Source organism: Syngnathus floridae, chromosome 12 (genome assembly GCF_059516105.1).
Source record: "Syngnathus floridae isolate MCC-2025c chromosome 12, RoL_Sflo_1.0, whole genome shotgun sequence".
Taxonomy (NCBI): domain Eukaryota; kingdom Metazoa; phylum Chordata; class Actinopteri; order Syngnathiformes; family Syngnathidae; genus Syngnathus; species Syngnathus floridae.
In genome coordinates, this window is record NC_142424.1 from 13264410 (window position 1) to 13280804 (window position 16395).

Consider the following 16395-nt stretch of genomic DNA (forward strand, 5'->3'; position numbering starts at 1 on the left):
TCATCTTAACTATGGAAATGAGTTAACATAGCCACAGTGTTTGAACACTTAAACCGCGACATAGAGACAGACAGCAGTTCCGTCTAACTGCAGAGCCTGTCAGCATAGGCAGCCGTGTGATTACGCAATCCTCAGAGGAGGCAAGGCAGGAAGTTGGCTCCTCCGAGTGAATCGTCTTCGGTTTTAAAATAACTATAAAAATTCAGTGATTTTGGTTCAAAATGATACAAAATTACTGAAATTTAAAGGAGAATGACTTTATAATAAAAACAATTGAATTTGTTTTTCCCTGCGTGTGTGTGTGTGTGTGTGTGTGTGTGTGTGTGTGTGTGTGTGTGTGTGTGTGTGTGCGTGTGTGCGTGTGTGCGTGTGTGCGTGTGTGCGTGTGTGCGTGTGTGCGTGTGTGCGTGTGTGCGTGTGTGCGTGTGTGCGTGCGTGCGTGCGTGCGTGCGTGCGTGCTTGTGCGCGTGCACGCGCGTGCATGTTTGTGCGTGCGCACGCGCGTGCATGTTTGTGCGTGCGCGCGCGCGTGCATGTTTGTGCGCGCGCGCACGTGCGCGCATGTTTGTGCGCGCATGTTTGTGCGCGTGCGTGCACGCGTGCGTGTCCCAGGCCTACCTGCTGTACATACATTACTAATTTGATGTATGTCCCAGCCCTACCTGAGTATCTTATCTTAGATATTCTTGAATTATATTGCAGTAAACAGCAAATTGTAAATTGGATTTACAGTAAACTAAGTGCTTTGCCCATCTCTAAGACTTAAACAGCCCATTCTGTAATCATTATTTGGTTGTTGTTGGTCTTGTGCCGTACATTTTATTTCCCTCAGTTTGGTTACTAAGCAAAGTACAGTGGAGCCTTGGTTTTCGAACGTCCCGGTTCTCGAACAAATCGGTACTCGAACAAAAAATTCGAGATTTTTTTTGCTTCGGATGTCGGACAAAATTTGGTTGTCGAACCTCGCAAGATGAGCCGAGAGGACCCGCATGCCAACTGACTCTGTTCGTTATTATGTTCCCGTTACTCTGAGGATTGCATCAACTCTAATCATGCCTCCAAAGGAAGCAAGTGGGAGCAGTAAAGCCATCCTAAAACACAAAGACGCTCCAAAAGCAATGCGACACTGAGCGCCCGGCGCGCTGCGGTTGCGCGATCGGACAAAATTAAGCTCCCTGCGCACTGATGTCCACTTAAATATTGGAAAGTACATCAGGACTTTAAAAATATTTTCAAAATTTCAGCGACGGCTCTGTCACAATAATGCGACCAGTGCGGTGCAGTTGCGCGGTCGGCGATGCCGGTTGGACGTTCGGCAATGTGCTGCAGTTACGCGATCGGACAAAAATGCGCAAATGAAAATTTTTTTTCCCATTATTTGTAATGGGAAAACATGACTCGGAATTCAAACGATTCACTTGTCGGACAGCCTTCTGGAACGGATCGTGGTCGAAAACCGAGGCTCCACTGTATACATTACCGCAGACTTCTTTCTGCAAATGGTTTTGAATCTTATTTAGACAACCAGAAATATTTGAATTTTCCTTTCTGCCCGTCCTCTACATCAACCTGGTAAAGATTAGGGCTACACTTTGGAATATTTTTAGAATAGGTTATTCTGGTCAAAGTTAGTCCTGACACTTGGGAAAATTTTTAGAATAGATTATTCTGTCGATTGTTTTATCAATTAAAACTCAGTTTTTAGTCTGAGATTGTTAAATCTGTACGTGTAAACCCAGTATAACTCGACAAAAACTGATGACATAGTCTAGTTTTAGAAGAATTTTTATTTTTTGACTCTTCAATTCTATTTCAGCCAAATCTAATCTGCACCTTTTACCGTAAATTCTGGACTATAAACCGCACCAGCTAGAATCAAGGGAAAACCCCGTTTTGTTCATCTATAAAACGCACTGGACTATAAACCGCAGGTGTTTTAATGTTTAATTTCCATATATGAGAATATTCACAAATCATACAATATTAACAAAATCGTGAAAAAATCCATAGATAAGAAGCTTCGAAGCTTGTTTAAAAAGTAGCGGCCTATAGTCCAGAAAATACAGTAGTCGTAGCAATACATCGTTACAGACTTGGAATGCGTTTCAGACATGGAAAATGCTCTTATTGTTCTAATGAGCTACAACATATTTTACAAGCCATGTTATAAATCCTCACACAACCATTTAAATACCCTCCAAACTGACGAAGCCCCTACCATAACAGATAATCTTGAATGTACCAATGAGAACATGTTCATTTTATTTGCCACTTAGTAGCAGTAACACTACACGTATTTCAGAAGTGATTATAATCACTTTTTGCAAACTCATCATCAGTAATAACAGTTGAGAAAGCGGATCTCCAAAAAGCTTGTTAAAAAAACAAAGCATTTGTTGACATCGGCGTGAAATCTGCTTTTTGCGAGGACAAAAGGGTCCATTAATGTGCCCTATTATCTTTTGTCCACTCAAACAACTGTTGGTTTGAATGAGAACGATGCATTGCCACACATGGCCGACGCAGTTTGCAGAATAACTGAATAATAGCAGTTAAGTAAATAACTCAATAGCAGAATAAACAATGCAGTAGAATGGTGGACAGACGTTACTGATTCCAACATGGTGCTGTGCATTAAACGCTAACGAGGCGGATTATTTTGGGAAATACAAGGCTAAACACAAAACTGGGTGCACCAGATTGACCAAACTTTACATCATTGCTCCCTTTCCCCAACAAAGTTCTCAAAATGAGACCTCCAAAGGTACACTTCAAAGTGCATTACAAATTAATGTATTATTATTACCATTGTAATAATATTGCTATACCGACCAACTGTCAAAAAGTCCAATTAAATATTTTTTCATGCTTGAATGTGATTATGAATGACAAACGCATTTATCAGTTTCAAGGAACACATTTTTTATCCTCTCAATTTACAATTCTCTCTCGGTCTTCCTTAGACGAGCTTCCATAGTAGAAGCTTTATATTGCGCATTAATAATGACTGTGGGGCGCAGCTCCTCACAGCATCCCCAATCCAACCCTTAATGCTGAGTGTCAAGCAGGGAGGCATTGGGTTCCATTTTATAGTCTTTTGGTATGACTCGGCCGGGGATCGAACCCACAACCTCCCAATCTCAGGGCGGGCACTCATACCACAAGGCCACTGAGTTGGTGACAATTAATTAATTAATTTTAATTAATTGATCGATTGATTAATTAATGTATTTCAGTTCATTTGTTTATAGTTTTTCATTTTTATGCTTACCCAGCATGTTATTTTCAAGTGAAATATTTTATAGTAATTTTAAAATGTTAAAAATAATTTTTACAGAAAGCTTCTTCTAATCCTTTATTTCCTGCAGATATGGAACACTATTAGATCTTGGGGAGAAACGCAAGAACATGTTGGAGAAAAGCTGCAAGAAGTTTATGCTGTTTCGGGAAGCAAATGAACTTCAGCAGTGGATCAATGAGAAGGAGAGTGCACTTACAAATGAAGAGGTGGGCTCAGACCTGGAGCAGGTGGAGGTCCTACAGAAGAAGTTTGATGATTTCCAGAAGGTATTGTTACTCTACTGTTCATAACAGATCAACACAAAAAATAAATTAAAATACTCAGGGATGAGAATCTTCCGCTGATCGCGGATTTCCGTGTTTTTTTCCGCTGAGTATCATTTTCGTGAATCGTGTAGATCCGTTGAGAATATTTTTTTATATGGGGGGGCGGCTGGCAGCAGTATTGCAACAACAGCCGCCTTATTTTTGGCTGGATTTTGGCGCTACTTTCGTCAAATCATTTGCCTACTCATTTGCCTAATTAGCAAAAGTTTTAGCCAGCATGGCGAAGGTTTTAGAGAAAAAAGACGAGGATCGTGCCAGGGAAATAGACAAGTCGAACGGGATCAGGAATTGCTTCAGATGGGCATAGCTCGAGAGCAGCATCATCTTACAACTCGGAACACAAAGACGATCTTAAAGCAATGCAACAATGAGCGCCTGTGGTTGCGCAACCGGACTAAATTAACCTCCCTGCGCACTGAGGTCCACTTGAATTTTGGAAAGTACATCAGGAGTTTAAAAATATTTTCTAAATTTCAGCGACGGCTCTGTCACAATAATGCGATCAACGCGGTGCAGTAGCACGGTCGGCGACGCGCTGCGTTTGCGTGTTCGGCGGTGCGCTGCAGTTGCGTGATCGGACAAATTTAAGCTCCCTGCGCACTTAGGTCCACTTGAATATTGGAAAGTACATCAGGAGTTTAAAAATATTTTCTAAATTTCAGCAACGGCTCTGTCACAATAATGCAACCAGCGCGGTGCAGTTGCGCGGTCGGTGACGCGCTACGGTTGTGCGTTCGACGGTGCGCTGCAGTTGTGCGATTGGACAAAAATGCGCAAATGAAAAAATGCTTAAAGTCTTGGAACGGATTAAAAATTTTCCATTATTTGTAATGGGAAAAATAGATTCGGAATTCGACCGATTCGCTTCTCGAACCGCCTTCTGGAACGGATTGTGGTCGAAACCGAGGCCTGACTGTATTATATTCACCTTGGTAGCCCACCAAGCAGGAATATTTTTTTAACGAAACTGTTGAAATTAATGGTTTTGGGGTTGCCATACTGCCAAAATCCAGGAGTTTCCAGGGAGCTTTTCCCCCTGAGCCCCCTCCCGGGCGTTACCCCTGGCCCCCTGCAGCCCCCAATGGGGGCCTGTGGGCCCTGTGGCCCCCAATATGGGCCTGTGGCCCCTGCATCCCCCAATGGGGGCCTGTGGTCCCCGGCCCACTGCGGCACCCATTGGGGGGGGCCTGCGGCCCCTTCGGCCCCCCCCAGTGGGGCATGCGGCCCCCAGACCCCGGCTACTTTTCAGTGTTTTTTTTCATTTGCCATTCTCATCCCTGAATACTAAAGTACAGTGGAGCCTCGGTTTTCGACCACAATCCGTTCCAGAAGGCTGTTCGAGAAGTGAATCGTTCGAATTCCGAATCATGTTTTCCCATTACAAATAATGGAAACAAATTTAATCCGTTCCAAGCAAAGAAAAAAAACGCCTTTTTTAAGCATTTTTTCATTTGCGCATTTTTGCAATCGCGCAACTGCAACGCACCGCCGAACGCGCTGGTCGCATTGTTGTAACAGAGCCGTCGCTGAAATTTAGAAAATATTTTTAATGTCCTTATGTACCTTCCAAAATTTAAGTGGAACTCAGTGCGCAGGGAGCTTAATTTGGTCCGATCGCGCAACCGCAGCACGCCGGGCGCTCACTGTCGCATTGCTTTAAGAGCGTCTTTGTGTTTTAGGATGGTTTTACTGCTCCCACTTGCTTCCTTTGGAGGCATGATTAGAGTTGATGCAATTCTCAGAGTAACGAGAATGTAATAACGAACGTAGTCAGTTGGCATGCGGGTCCTCTCGGATCATCTCGGGAGGTTCGTCAACCGAAATTTCTTCCGACATCCGAAGCAAAAAAAATCTCAATTTTTTTTCGAATACCGATTTGTTCGAGAACCGGGACTTTCGAAAACCAAGGCTCCACTGTACTTAATAAAAATTGTTTTACTAAGCAAGGTTACATTTTTTAAGTTTAACGTTAAACCGTAAACAATTTTGAGGAAGGAGCTTTTGATTTGATTGCAGATTACTGATTTCGGTATACCAACTTAGCGCATGTTGTCTAGCAGTGTTAGTCCTCCAGAGAAAAACTGTTGATTCTGCAGAGAACATTCCTGATTCTGTGCAGGGTAAATTTTTATTCTGTGGCTTGAAAGTTGATTTTTCGTGGGCATTGAAAAAAGACCTAAAATGACCCATCACAAAGGAGATTATAGTCCATATCTTTTACAATTCAGGCTTTTTTGTTTTGTGTCTTTCCAGGACCTTAAGGCCAACGAGTCACGTCTGAGGGACATCAATAGAGTGGCCTCTGAGCTAGAATCTGAAGGCCTAATGACTGAGGAAATACCTGTGGTTCAAGTGCAGGTAAATTGCAGCTCCCTCTCTGATGTTGGATCAACTTTGCTCCTTAGTGTCTTTTAATATTTAGAGCATGTTTTTCATTTGCCGCAACAAGAAACATTTGGTGCAATGTCTGGCAAGGTTGTAAGCAAATTAACACTTGAATTCTATATTTTGCTTGATATTTAATAACCAATTACTGCATCAGTGAAACGTTTTTATAACACACCCATGTCTTATGCTTTCATATAGGATGAAGCTGATTCAAAAACTGCATCTCCATGGAAGGTAAATATCCACAGTGGAGGCAGCACTTAACTAATTAATTAGACATTTTTCAAAGCAGAGTGCTTCATTGTCAGACAACCATAAACACTGGGGACTGGAGAATACACCTTTTAAAAAAAAAAAAAAAAAAAAAAAAACCTTGTCAAGCAGAGCATTGATTTTGACATTGCTTTTTGTGACTCCTCAAACAAAGACAAAGCCTTTCTACAAATAACGTTTCTCACTGATCACAGTTGTACTGGCTTGGTCTCGATCAGTGTTGAGCAAAAATTCAGAATCCGTCCTGTCTGAGACCATGATGAGACAAAAAAAATGGCTTAATTTTATTTTTCCCTGTTTTAAGACAATGTGGTAATGATTTTTATTTGCCTTACTAGTTGCTACAAGCGCTTCCACCTTCCACACAGTTTCTCAGCTGAGACGTGTCTTTGTTAGTTATAGTTAATAATTTACCGCTGCAAAAGGAACGTCACATCATGTATTGGGAGAACTCAAGCATCATTGATCAGAAGACCCTACAAACAAAAAATGGATCAAAGAGGCAATATAAATCAGAAAACAGAGCATTGACACACTCAACAGGAACGAAATAACTTTTACACTATGACACACTTTTTGCAAAGACCACTAGGCGACAGAGGATGTCACATGATCTGCTACATCCAGAAACATCAGATAATAAAAAGGACACGTCTCAGCTCTCAGCCGAGAGCCGTGGCCAAGCACAATGAAACTAGTAAGGTAAATAAAAAACGTTACCACATTGTCCTAAAAAAGGGCGGAAAAACCCTAGCTACCAAATCCTGGAAGGAGTAGCTTGAAATGGTTTGTGGTTATGTGAATTGGCACCACTGTTATGTAACAGTAGCAGGGAATGCAGAAATAAGATTTACTTGATTGTCTAATTTCACACTAGATGTATGGGCAGACTCAGCAGAGAGTTTATACAAGCCTATTGCATTTTCTAAAATGTCCTGTTTTAATCACAACCCAATTTTACAATGACCCAAGATTCACTGCTGTTGTTGGACACTTGCTTTAATATCCAAGATTTCAATATACCATGGTCCCTAGTGAATGCCATCAGCATGATAGTGCCAAAAAGTTGTCACTTGAAAATGTATCAAAACTATAGAAGAAAACTGACAAGAAAGCTATGTAGTTTACACAAAATATCTGAGCCCAGTTTATAAAAAAATAATTTGAGTAAAAGTGGTATGGTTTCCCTAACAATGTCCTCTAATTGCCTCTTTTCTGTTTCTGCAATGCATTGTTTTTTCCATAGAATATACGCTTGGCTGTTCAAACAACGGCTAACTTTAATACAATCAAGGTAAGAATTTCTTCCTTGATAACATTACGCCTTCCCACCATGTTGTATGAACCCTCAGGCCTTGTTCAACTTCATACCGTATTTTTTGGGCTACAAATCGTTTTTTTTTTTTTTTTTTTTCATAGTTTGGGTGGGGGGGCGACTTATACTCAGGAGCGACTTATATGTGAAATTATTCACAAATTTTCAAAATTCAAAAAATCGCGATGTAGTGAAACTGCGAGAAACGAACCGCGATGTAGCAAGGGATTACTGTAATTTGAACTGCAACTGACGTTAGCGGCGCTGCGCGGCGCACACACGGTGTTGTTTACATAAAGGACAAAGGATCTGATCATGGGATTTAATGACTTGGAGTGACAGAGATTGTTTGATAAAATTGTTGTTTATAATTATATGGGCCTGTGGAATAATTTCAACTGCAACTGACGACAAGTCCGAACGTCAGCGGCGCAGCGCACATGCGGCGCTGTTTACATAAAGGACGAAGATTTTGATTGATGGATTTAATAATTTCGAGTGACACAGATGGTTTGATAATGTTGTTGTTTATATAATAGGAATTTGATATATACTTTATATATCATTATATGGGCCTGTGGAATAATTTGAACTGCAACTGACGAGTGCGACGTCAGCGGCGCGGTGCACACGTGGAGTTGATTCCATAAAGGACGATCGATGGATTTAATGATTTGCAGTGACACAGATGGTTTGATAATATTGTTGTTTATATAACAATTATTTGATATATCATTTATATATTGTTATATGGGCCTGTGGAATAATTTGAAATGCAACTGACGACGAGTCCGGTGGCGCGGCGCACACGCGGCATTGTTTACATAAGGGATGATCGATGGATTTAGTGATTTGGGGTGACACAGATGGTTTAATAAAGGTGTTATTTATGTTATAATTATTTGGATAACTGTTAATGTTATGTCAGGCCCGTTCTCAGCTTTTCGTTTGTGTTTGTCACGTCAGCATACCGTATCGTGTAGCCTGTCGTTCATGTCTGTTATTGGTGTTGGATTTTGTCGAATTAATTTCCCCCAAAATGCAATTTATACTCCGGTGCGACTTATATATGACTTTTAGTCCGGAAAATACGGTAATTATTTCAAGTTTTAGCCACAACACGTCTAGAATTTTAGCCATTATATTAGAATGGCTTAATATTATTATTTTCAACCCTTGAAGAACTTGAAAAAAAATAATGAAATTTGTGTGTCTATATACCGTATTTTCCGCACCATAAGGCACTTTGGGTTAAAAGGCGCCAACTCAATTGCCGGTTCTATTTTGTATTTAATCCACACAGTGCGCACAGCATTATAGGGCGCATGCATGCCATGACTTACGGTAATCAAAAAAACGTCACGTGAGCAAGACAGTGAGTTCGGATGTACTTTATTCTACTGTTTAACCATGTACTCTACTGTACTCGCATTATTGTGAATCGATATTCTTACGCAAATCCGTCAGTCCTCATCTTCTGTGTCCAAATTAAACAGTTGGGCAAGTTCACCATTAAACATGCCAAGTTCCCTTTCATCATTGTCTTGTCGTTGTCACGTTGCTCTTCTGCAATGATCCTGGCTTTCCAGAAAACTCTAGTTGTGCCTCGTAAGCATCTCTTTTTGTCTATGCCATTTTAGAGTGTCTTACCGCTGTTTCCTTTGCACAAACGATAGTATTTATTTATCAATGGTGGTGGAGGTACGTACTCCACATCAGTGGTCCCCAACCTTTTTTGCGCCACGGACCGTTTACATGTCAAATGTTTTCGCGGATCAGCCTTTATATAAATAAATAATACATTTATATAAATAAATAATAAATGTATAATAAAATATATAAATACGATGAAATAAAATGATACGAATGGCATGAAAACAAGTATACACCACATAAAAATAAAACTCACCATTACGTTGAATTAGTGGGAGCACTGAGCTTGTTTCTCTGAAACGAGCGGTGTTACAGGTTAACTTGCTCCCATGTTATCTTGCTCCCCGTGTCCAGTTGCGCTCATTAGGGTAAAGCGTTGTGCGCAATCTTGTTTTTCACGACTGCAGATTCATCACAAGCAATATGGAACTTGCCTGACTGCAAAATTGTTCAACCCTGATCTGGTTGCCAGCCGATCGCAGGGCACACAGAGACGAACAACCATTCGCACCCGCACTCACACCGAGGGACAATTTGGAGTGCTCAATCGGCCTACAAAACATGTTTTTTGGGATGTGGGAGGAAACCGGAGTGCCCAGAGAAAACCCACCTGGACACGGGGAGAACATGCAAACTCCACACAGGCAGGGCCGGAGGTGGAATGGAACCCACACCCTCCTAACTGTGAGGCGGACGTGCTAACCAGTGTGTCACCGAGCCGACAGTAATCCCTCGTTTACCGCCGATAATTGGTTCCAAAAACCACCCGCGATAAGTGAAATCCGCGAAATAGGGTCACCCGCTCATCAAACCATTTAAGTGCACATTTTATTAGAACATTAAGTAATTGTTTCAAACATGAAAATAATACATTAATAGTATAAATAACATACAGAATAATTTGTATAAATATAGTAAATATAAATACACGTGTGTGCGTGTAACATGCTAACAAGAAGTACTGGGCAGGCTAACGAGTTAGCGGAAAGATGCTAATTCGCGATCGTGCTAACGCGAATACGGACCTCTAAAGGAATGTAAACCAACATTTGGAGCAATACTACAAGGCAACATAGACTGTCAATACATGAGCTGTATACCTACTATTAAAATAATTAAGTAGGCTAAAAATACAAAGCAACAAAGCGATGCAAAACATCGCCCCTGGATAGCTAGCGGACTTTGTTGTGCAGCAGGAGATCGGCATATTCGCTGTCAACTCCATCTAGCAATTCACGGAACTGCCGGTGGTTTAATGCTTTTGCAATTATTTTGTTCACAATATGGATGACAAGGTTCATTACCTCCATACACTCCGGTGGGAATGTTTATGCACACAGCGCCTCTTGGTGCAATATGCAATGGAATGCAAGCAAATTTCGATCCAATGCTTTCTGTCGTAAAGTCACTAACTTTTGCGACTCTCTCATACTCAATGCGCTGTCTGTAGCGACTGAAATCAGGTGGCCAGCGTGTATCTCATTTAAACATTTAAACACTGCAGCACAGCCTCGCAGATGTCCTTCCCCCCGTGTTTGGCCTTTTAATGGTATCAATTTCTTCTTGCGGCCCATTAGAGTTAACGTAGTAACTGCATAGCAGAGCTGTCTTTTCGATATTGGTCACGTCACACAACTCATCACAGCCAATTGAGAAAGCTGGAGCTCAATTGATGTCCTTGATTTGCTGATCGGTGATATTGTTTGCCATTCAAATGACCATTTCCTTCGCTGTTTTTGCAGAGAGAGGCAAGTCTTTAATTTTCTGAATGATCTCGGTTTGGTTTTTGAAGTCCGAAAATAGGCACTCTGATATTTTAATGAATGAATCCTTCATGTACTCGCCATCGGTGAATGGTTTTCTGCGCTTTATCTCCCGGGCTGAAACAAAACTTGCAGCAGTAGTAGAGTTTGGAGATGCAATCCACTTCTTGAAACTGTTTTTTCATTCCTCAAATTGCACCTTTCCTCTCAGTTCCAACTGGGTGATCGCCAGCAAATTTAGCATGCTTTAGCTGAAAATGTCGCTCCAAATTGCTCTTCTTGTGATTTGACAACTTCTCATTGCAAATCAAACATGCAGGCAATCCTTCGGCATTGGCAATGAAAGCAAATGGCTCATTCCGGTCTTTCTTAAATCCTCTGTTCTCATCAGCAATCTTTCTCTTTTTGCCTTTTGAATCCATGGCCCGTCACTCACACACCTGTTTGTTTACAACTCGCCTGTGCTGTGTCGCTTGCTATGACGCAATTTTGCGCCATTCTGAAATTCGGTAGTTTTAATATATTTACAACTACATACATTTTCTACAGCATAAGAATGTTTGTGTCATGATTACCATCTAAATACCGTATTTAAAAAAACAAAGCAAAACAAAACAAAAAACATATTTTTCTATTTTCACGCATTTTTGCAAGAGCTCCAGGGAGCCGCTAGGGGTGTGCTAAAGAGCCGCATGCGGCTCTGGAGCCGCGGGTTGCCGACCCCTGTCCTAAAGGTTAGGCATATGTGAGCGTTCATTTCTCTTGTTAGGAGACTGACTTACATCGTCAATGTCTGCTGTACCACTGTAACATGTATGTACACGTACGTGAAACAGGAAGTGGTATCGCCTGAAAACGGCATTCAAAATAAAGCACCCTACCTCAAATCAAAGCACTACTGAATAACATAACATGGAGAATTCTTAACACATACTGTAAATATGTTTTTAGAACAGCATTTATTATTATAATTTTTTTATAACAAGGTACAAGTGTACATACTGTAAATATGTTTTTAGAAGTCTTTTATTATTATAACAATTTTTATATTAAAAGATACAAGTGTACGCACTGCAAATTGTGTGGGGACTCCCTGCCTTCTGCTGGCGTGTTGGCAACTTTCATGCCATAATTCCCCAAATTAGAAGTTTGATTTTCCATCCATCCATCTTCCGCTTATCCGTGGTCGGGTCGCGGGGGCAGCAGCTTTAAGAGCAACTCCCAGACATCCCCCTCCCCAGCCACTTCATCCAGCTCATCCCGGGGGATCCCAAGGCGTTCCCAGGCCAGCTGAGAGACATAGTCTCTCCAGCGCGTCCTGGGTCGTCCCCGGGGTCTCCTACCGGTGGGATATGCCCGGAACACCTCCCCAGGCGTCCAGGAGGCATCCTGATAAGATGCCCGAGCCACCTCATCTGGCTCCTCTCAACGTGAAGGAATCTCCCGGATGACCGAGTTTCTCACCCTATCTCTAAGGGAGAGCCCGGACATCCTGCGGAGAAAAGTCATTTCGGCCGCTTGTATCCGGGATCTCGTTCTTTCGGTCACGACCCATAGCTCGTGACCATAGGTGAGGGTAAGAGCGTAAATCGACGGGTAAATTGAGAGCTTTGCCTTTTGGCTCAGCTCTCTCTTCACCACAACGGACCGGTACAGGGTCCGCATTACTGCCGACGCTGCACCGATCCGCCTGTCGATCTCACGCTCCATCCTCCCCTCACTCGTAAGCAAGACTCCAAGATACTTGAACTCTTCCACTTGGGGCAGGATCTCATCCTCGATCCAGAGAGGGCATTCCACCCTTTTCCGATCGAGGACCATGGACTCGGATTTGGAGGTGCTGACCCTCACCCTGACCGCTTCACACTCGGCTGCGAACCGTTCGAGCGAGAGCTGGAGATCACAGCCTGAAGAAGCCAACAGCACCACGTCATCTGCAAAAAGCAGAGACGCGATGCTGAGGTCCCCAAACCGGACCCCCTCAACGCTTCGGCTGCGCCTAGAAATTCTGTCCATAAAAATCATGAACAGAATCGGTGACAAAGGGCAGCCTTGGCGGAGTCCAACCCTCACTGGGAACGAATCCGACTTACTGCTAGAAATGCGGACCAGACTCTGGCATCGGTGATACAGGGACCGAACCGCCCTTATCAGTTTGCTCGGCACCCCGTACTCCCGAAGCACCCTCCACAGAACCTCCCGAGGGACACGGTCGAACGCCTTCTCCAAGTCCACAAAACACATGTGGACTGGTTGGGCGAACTCCCATGCACCCTCGAGGATCCTGCTGAGGGTGTAGAGCTGGTCCACTGTTCCACGGCCAGGACGAAAGCCACACTGCTCCTTCTGAATCCGAGGTTCGACCTCCCGACGGACCCTCCTCTCCAGCACCCCTGAATAGACCTTACCGGGGAGGCTGAGGAGTGTGATTCCCCTGTAATTGGAACACACCCTCTGGTCCCCTTTCTTAAAGAGGGGAACCACCACCCCAGTCTGCTAATCCAGAGGCACTGTCCCCGATGTCCACGCAATGTTGTAGAGGCGCGTCAGCCATGACAGCCCCACAACATCCAGAGCCTTTAAGAACTTTGGGCGGATCTCATCCACCCCCGGAGCCTTGCCACCGAGGAGTTTTTTAACTACCTCAGTGACCTCAACCCCAGAGATTGGAGAATCCGCCTCAGAGTCTCCAGGCCGTGCTTCCTCAATGGAAGGCGTGCAGGTGGAATTGAGGAGGTCTTCGAAGTATTCTCACCACCGACTCATGACGTCCCGAGTCGAGGTCAGCAGCACACCATCCCCACTGTAAACAGTGTTGACGTTGCACTGCTTCCCCCTCCTGAGACACCAGATGGTGGACCAGAATTTCCTCGAAGCCGTCCGGAAGTCATTCTCCATGGCCTCACCAAACTCCTCCCACGCCCGGGTTTTTGCCTCAGCAACCACCGAAGCCGCGTTCCGCTTGGCCATCCGGTACCTGTCAGCTGCCTCCGGAGTCCCGCAGGCCAAAACAGCCCGATAGGACTCCTTCTTCAGCTTGACAGCATCCCTTACCGCCGGTGTCCACCAGCGGGGTCGGGGATTGCCGCCACGACAGGCACCAACGACCTTACGGCCACAGCTTCGGTCGGCCGCCTCAACAATGGAGGCGCGGAACATGGTCCACTCAGACTCAATGTCTCCCGCCTCCCCCGGGACGTGGGAAAAGCTCTGCCGGAGGTGGGAGTTGAAGCTCTTCCTGACAGGAGATTCTGCCAGATGTTCCCAGCAGACCCTCACAGAGCGTTTGGGTCTGCCAGGTCGGACCGGCATCTTCCCCCACCATCGGAGCCAACCCACCACCAGGTGGTAATCAGTTGACAGCTCCGCCCCTCTCTTCACCCGAGTGTCCATAACATGCGGCCGCAAATCCGATGACACGACTACAAAGTCGATCATCGAACTGCGGCCTAGGGTGTCCTGGTGCCAAGTGCACACATGGACATCCTTATGTTTGAACATGGTGTTCATTATTGAAAATCCGTGTCGAGCACAGAAGTCCAATAATAGAACACCCCTCGGGTTCAGATCGGGGGGGGGGGGGGGGGGGGGGGGGCGTTCCTCCCAATCACGCCCTTCCATGTCTCACTGTCATTGCCCACATGAGCATTGAAGTCACCCAGTAGAACGATGGAGTCCCCCAAAGGAGCGCTCTCCACCACTTCCTCCAGGGACTCCAAGAAAGGTGGGTACTCTGAGCTGCCGTTTGGTGCATAGACACAAACAGTCAGGACCCGTCCCCCCACCCGAAGGCGGAGGAAGGCTACCCTCTCGTTCACCAGGGTGGTCCCCAATGTGCAGGCGCCCAGCTGGGGGGCAATAAGTATACCCACACCTGCTTGACGCCTCTTACCGTGGGCAACTCCAGAGTGGAAGAGAGTCCAGCCCCTCTCGAGAGGGCTTGTACCGGAACCCAAACTGTGCGTGGAGGCTAATCCGACTATTTCGAGTCGGAATTTTTCTGCCTCGCACACCAGCTCGGGCTCCTTTCCATCCAGAGAGGTGACATTCCATGTCCCAAGAGCTAGCTTCTGCAGCTGGGGATCAGACCGCCAAGGTCCCTGCCTTTGGCCGCCTCCCGCATTGCACCCGACCCCTTTGGCCCCTCCCACAGGTGGTGAGCCCATGGGAAGGGGGACCCACGTTTCCTTTTCGGGCTGTGCCCGGCCGGGCCCCATGGGCGAAGGCCTGGCCACCAGATGCTCGCCTTCAAGCCCCGCCTCCAGGCCTGGCTCCAGAGGAAGGCCCAGGTGACCCGCGTCCGGGCGAGGGAAAACGAAGTCCATTAATTTTAATCCTCATAAGGGGCTTCTGTGAGCCGTGCTTTGTCTGGCCCCTCACCTAGAACCCGTTTGCCATGGGTGACCCTACTAGGGGCATGAAGCCCCCCGACAACATGGCTCCTAGGATCATAGGGGCACGCAAACCCCTCCACCACGATAAGGTGACGACTCACGGAGGGGAAGTTTGATTTTGAATTTTATTTTTTTTTCAATTTGGAAATAAAATCTGCGATGTAGTGAAACTGCAATAAACCAACCGTGATATATCTATATATATATTCTTCTCTCCCTCTCTCTCTCTCTCTCTCTCCCTCCCTCTCTGACTCTATCGAGCTAGATAGCTATCTACTTATTTATGTTCATTGACTCATGTGACTGTGGTTTTGGAGCGTATATTTTTTATTTTGATCATTATTATGATTATGCTGCTGTTAAATGTGATAACTTTATCTGGGATATGGAATTCTCATTGATTTTCATCCCTATTTCACTGCCCAGAGTGATTCACCATTGTGCAAACATTTATCCCTCTACCTCTTCCTCTAATAAGTTTAATAGAAATACATATGTTCCATCTTAAGTGAGGATTATTCAGAAAAATAGCAGTTAAAAATCAATGGTTCTTAACCTTATTGGAGATACCGAACTCCACCGGTTTCATATGCGCATTCACCGAACCCCTCTTTAGTGAAAAAAATATTTTTTGCAAATTCAAGACATCAATGTTTATTACTGGTGCACTAAATGAGCCATGCATGAACATCACCTTGTTCAAAGAATATAACCAACACAATGCATGAACTCAAAACAAATTACATACCTGCAAATCTGTGTGACTTCTGCTGTTGCCTTTGCAAGACTAGTTCAGATAAGCGTCGTCAACAATTTACAGAATAAATCAGGTGTGTTCGGACCTTCGCAGTGGAGGCTCTGCTGAGACCGACTCACCGAACCCCTCGGGCAGTGGTTCTTAACCTTTTTGGAGGTACCGAACCCCATCAGGTTCATATGTGCGTTCACCGAACCCCTCTTTGAGGGCAGGGGTGGGGGGTGC

General features: G+C 44.5%; 1 protein-coding gene across 6 annotated transcripts in view; it reads left to right on the forward strand.

Annotated features, from left to right (window-relative positions):
* Positions 1-16395, forward strand: part of sptan1 (spectrin alpha, non-erythrocytic 1) — a 92040-nt gene that overhangs the window by 37711 nt on the left and 37934 nt on the right. For all 6 annotated transcript variants that reach the window (XM_088391176.1, XM_088391178.1, XM_088391177.1 and 3 more), the window contains 4 exons: positions 3369-3567; positions 5881-5985; positions 6214-6249; positions 7535-7582. In XM_088391176.1, coding sequence (XP_088247302.1) covers positions 3369-3567; positions 5881-5985; positions 6214-6249; positions 7535-7582 — 388 coding nt within the window. The remainder of the gene's footprint in view (positions 1-3368; positions 3568-5880; positions 5986-6213; positions 6250-7534; positions 7583-16395) is intronic.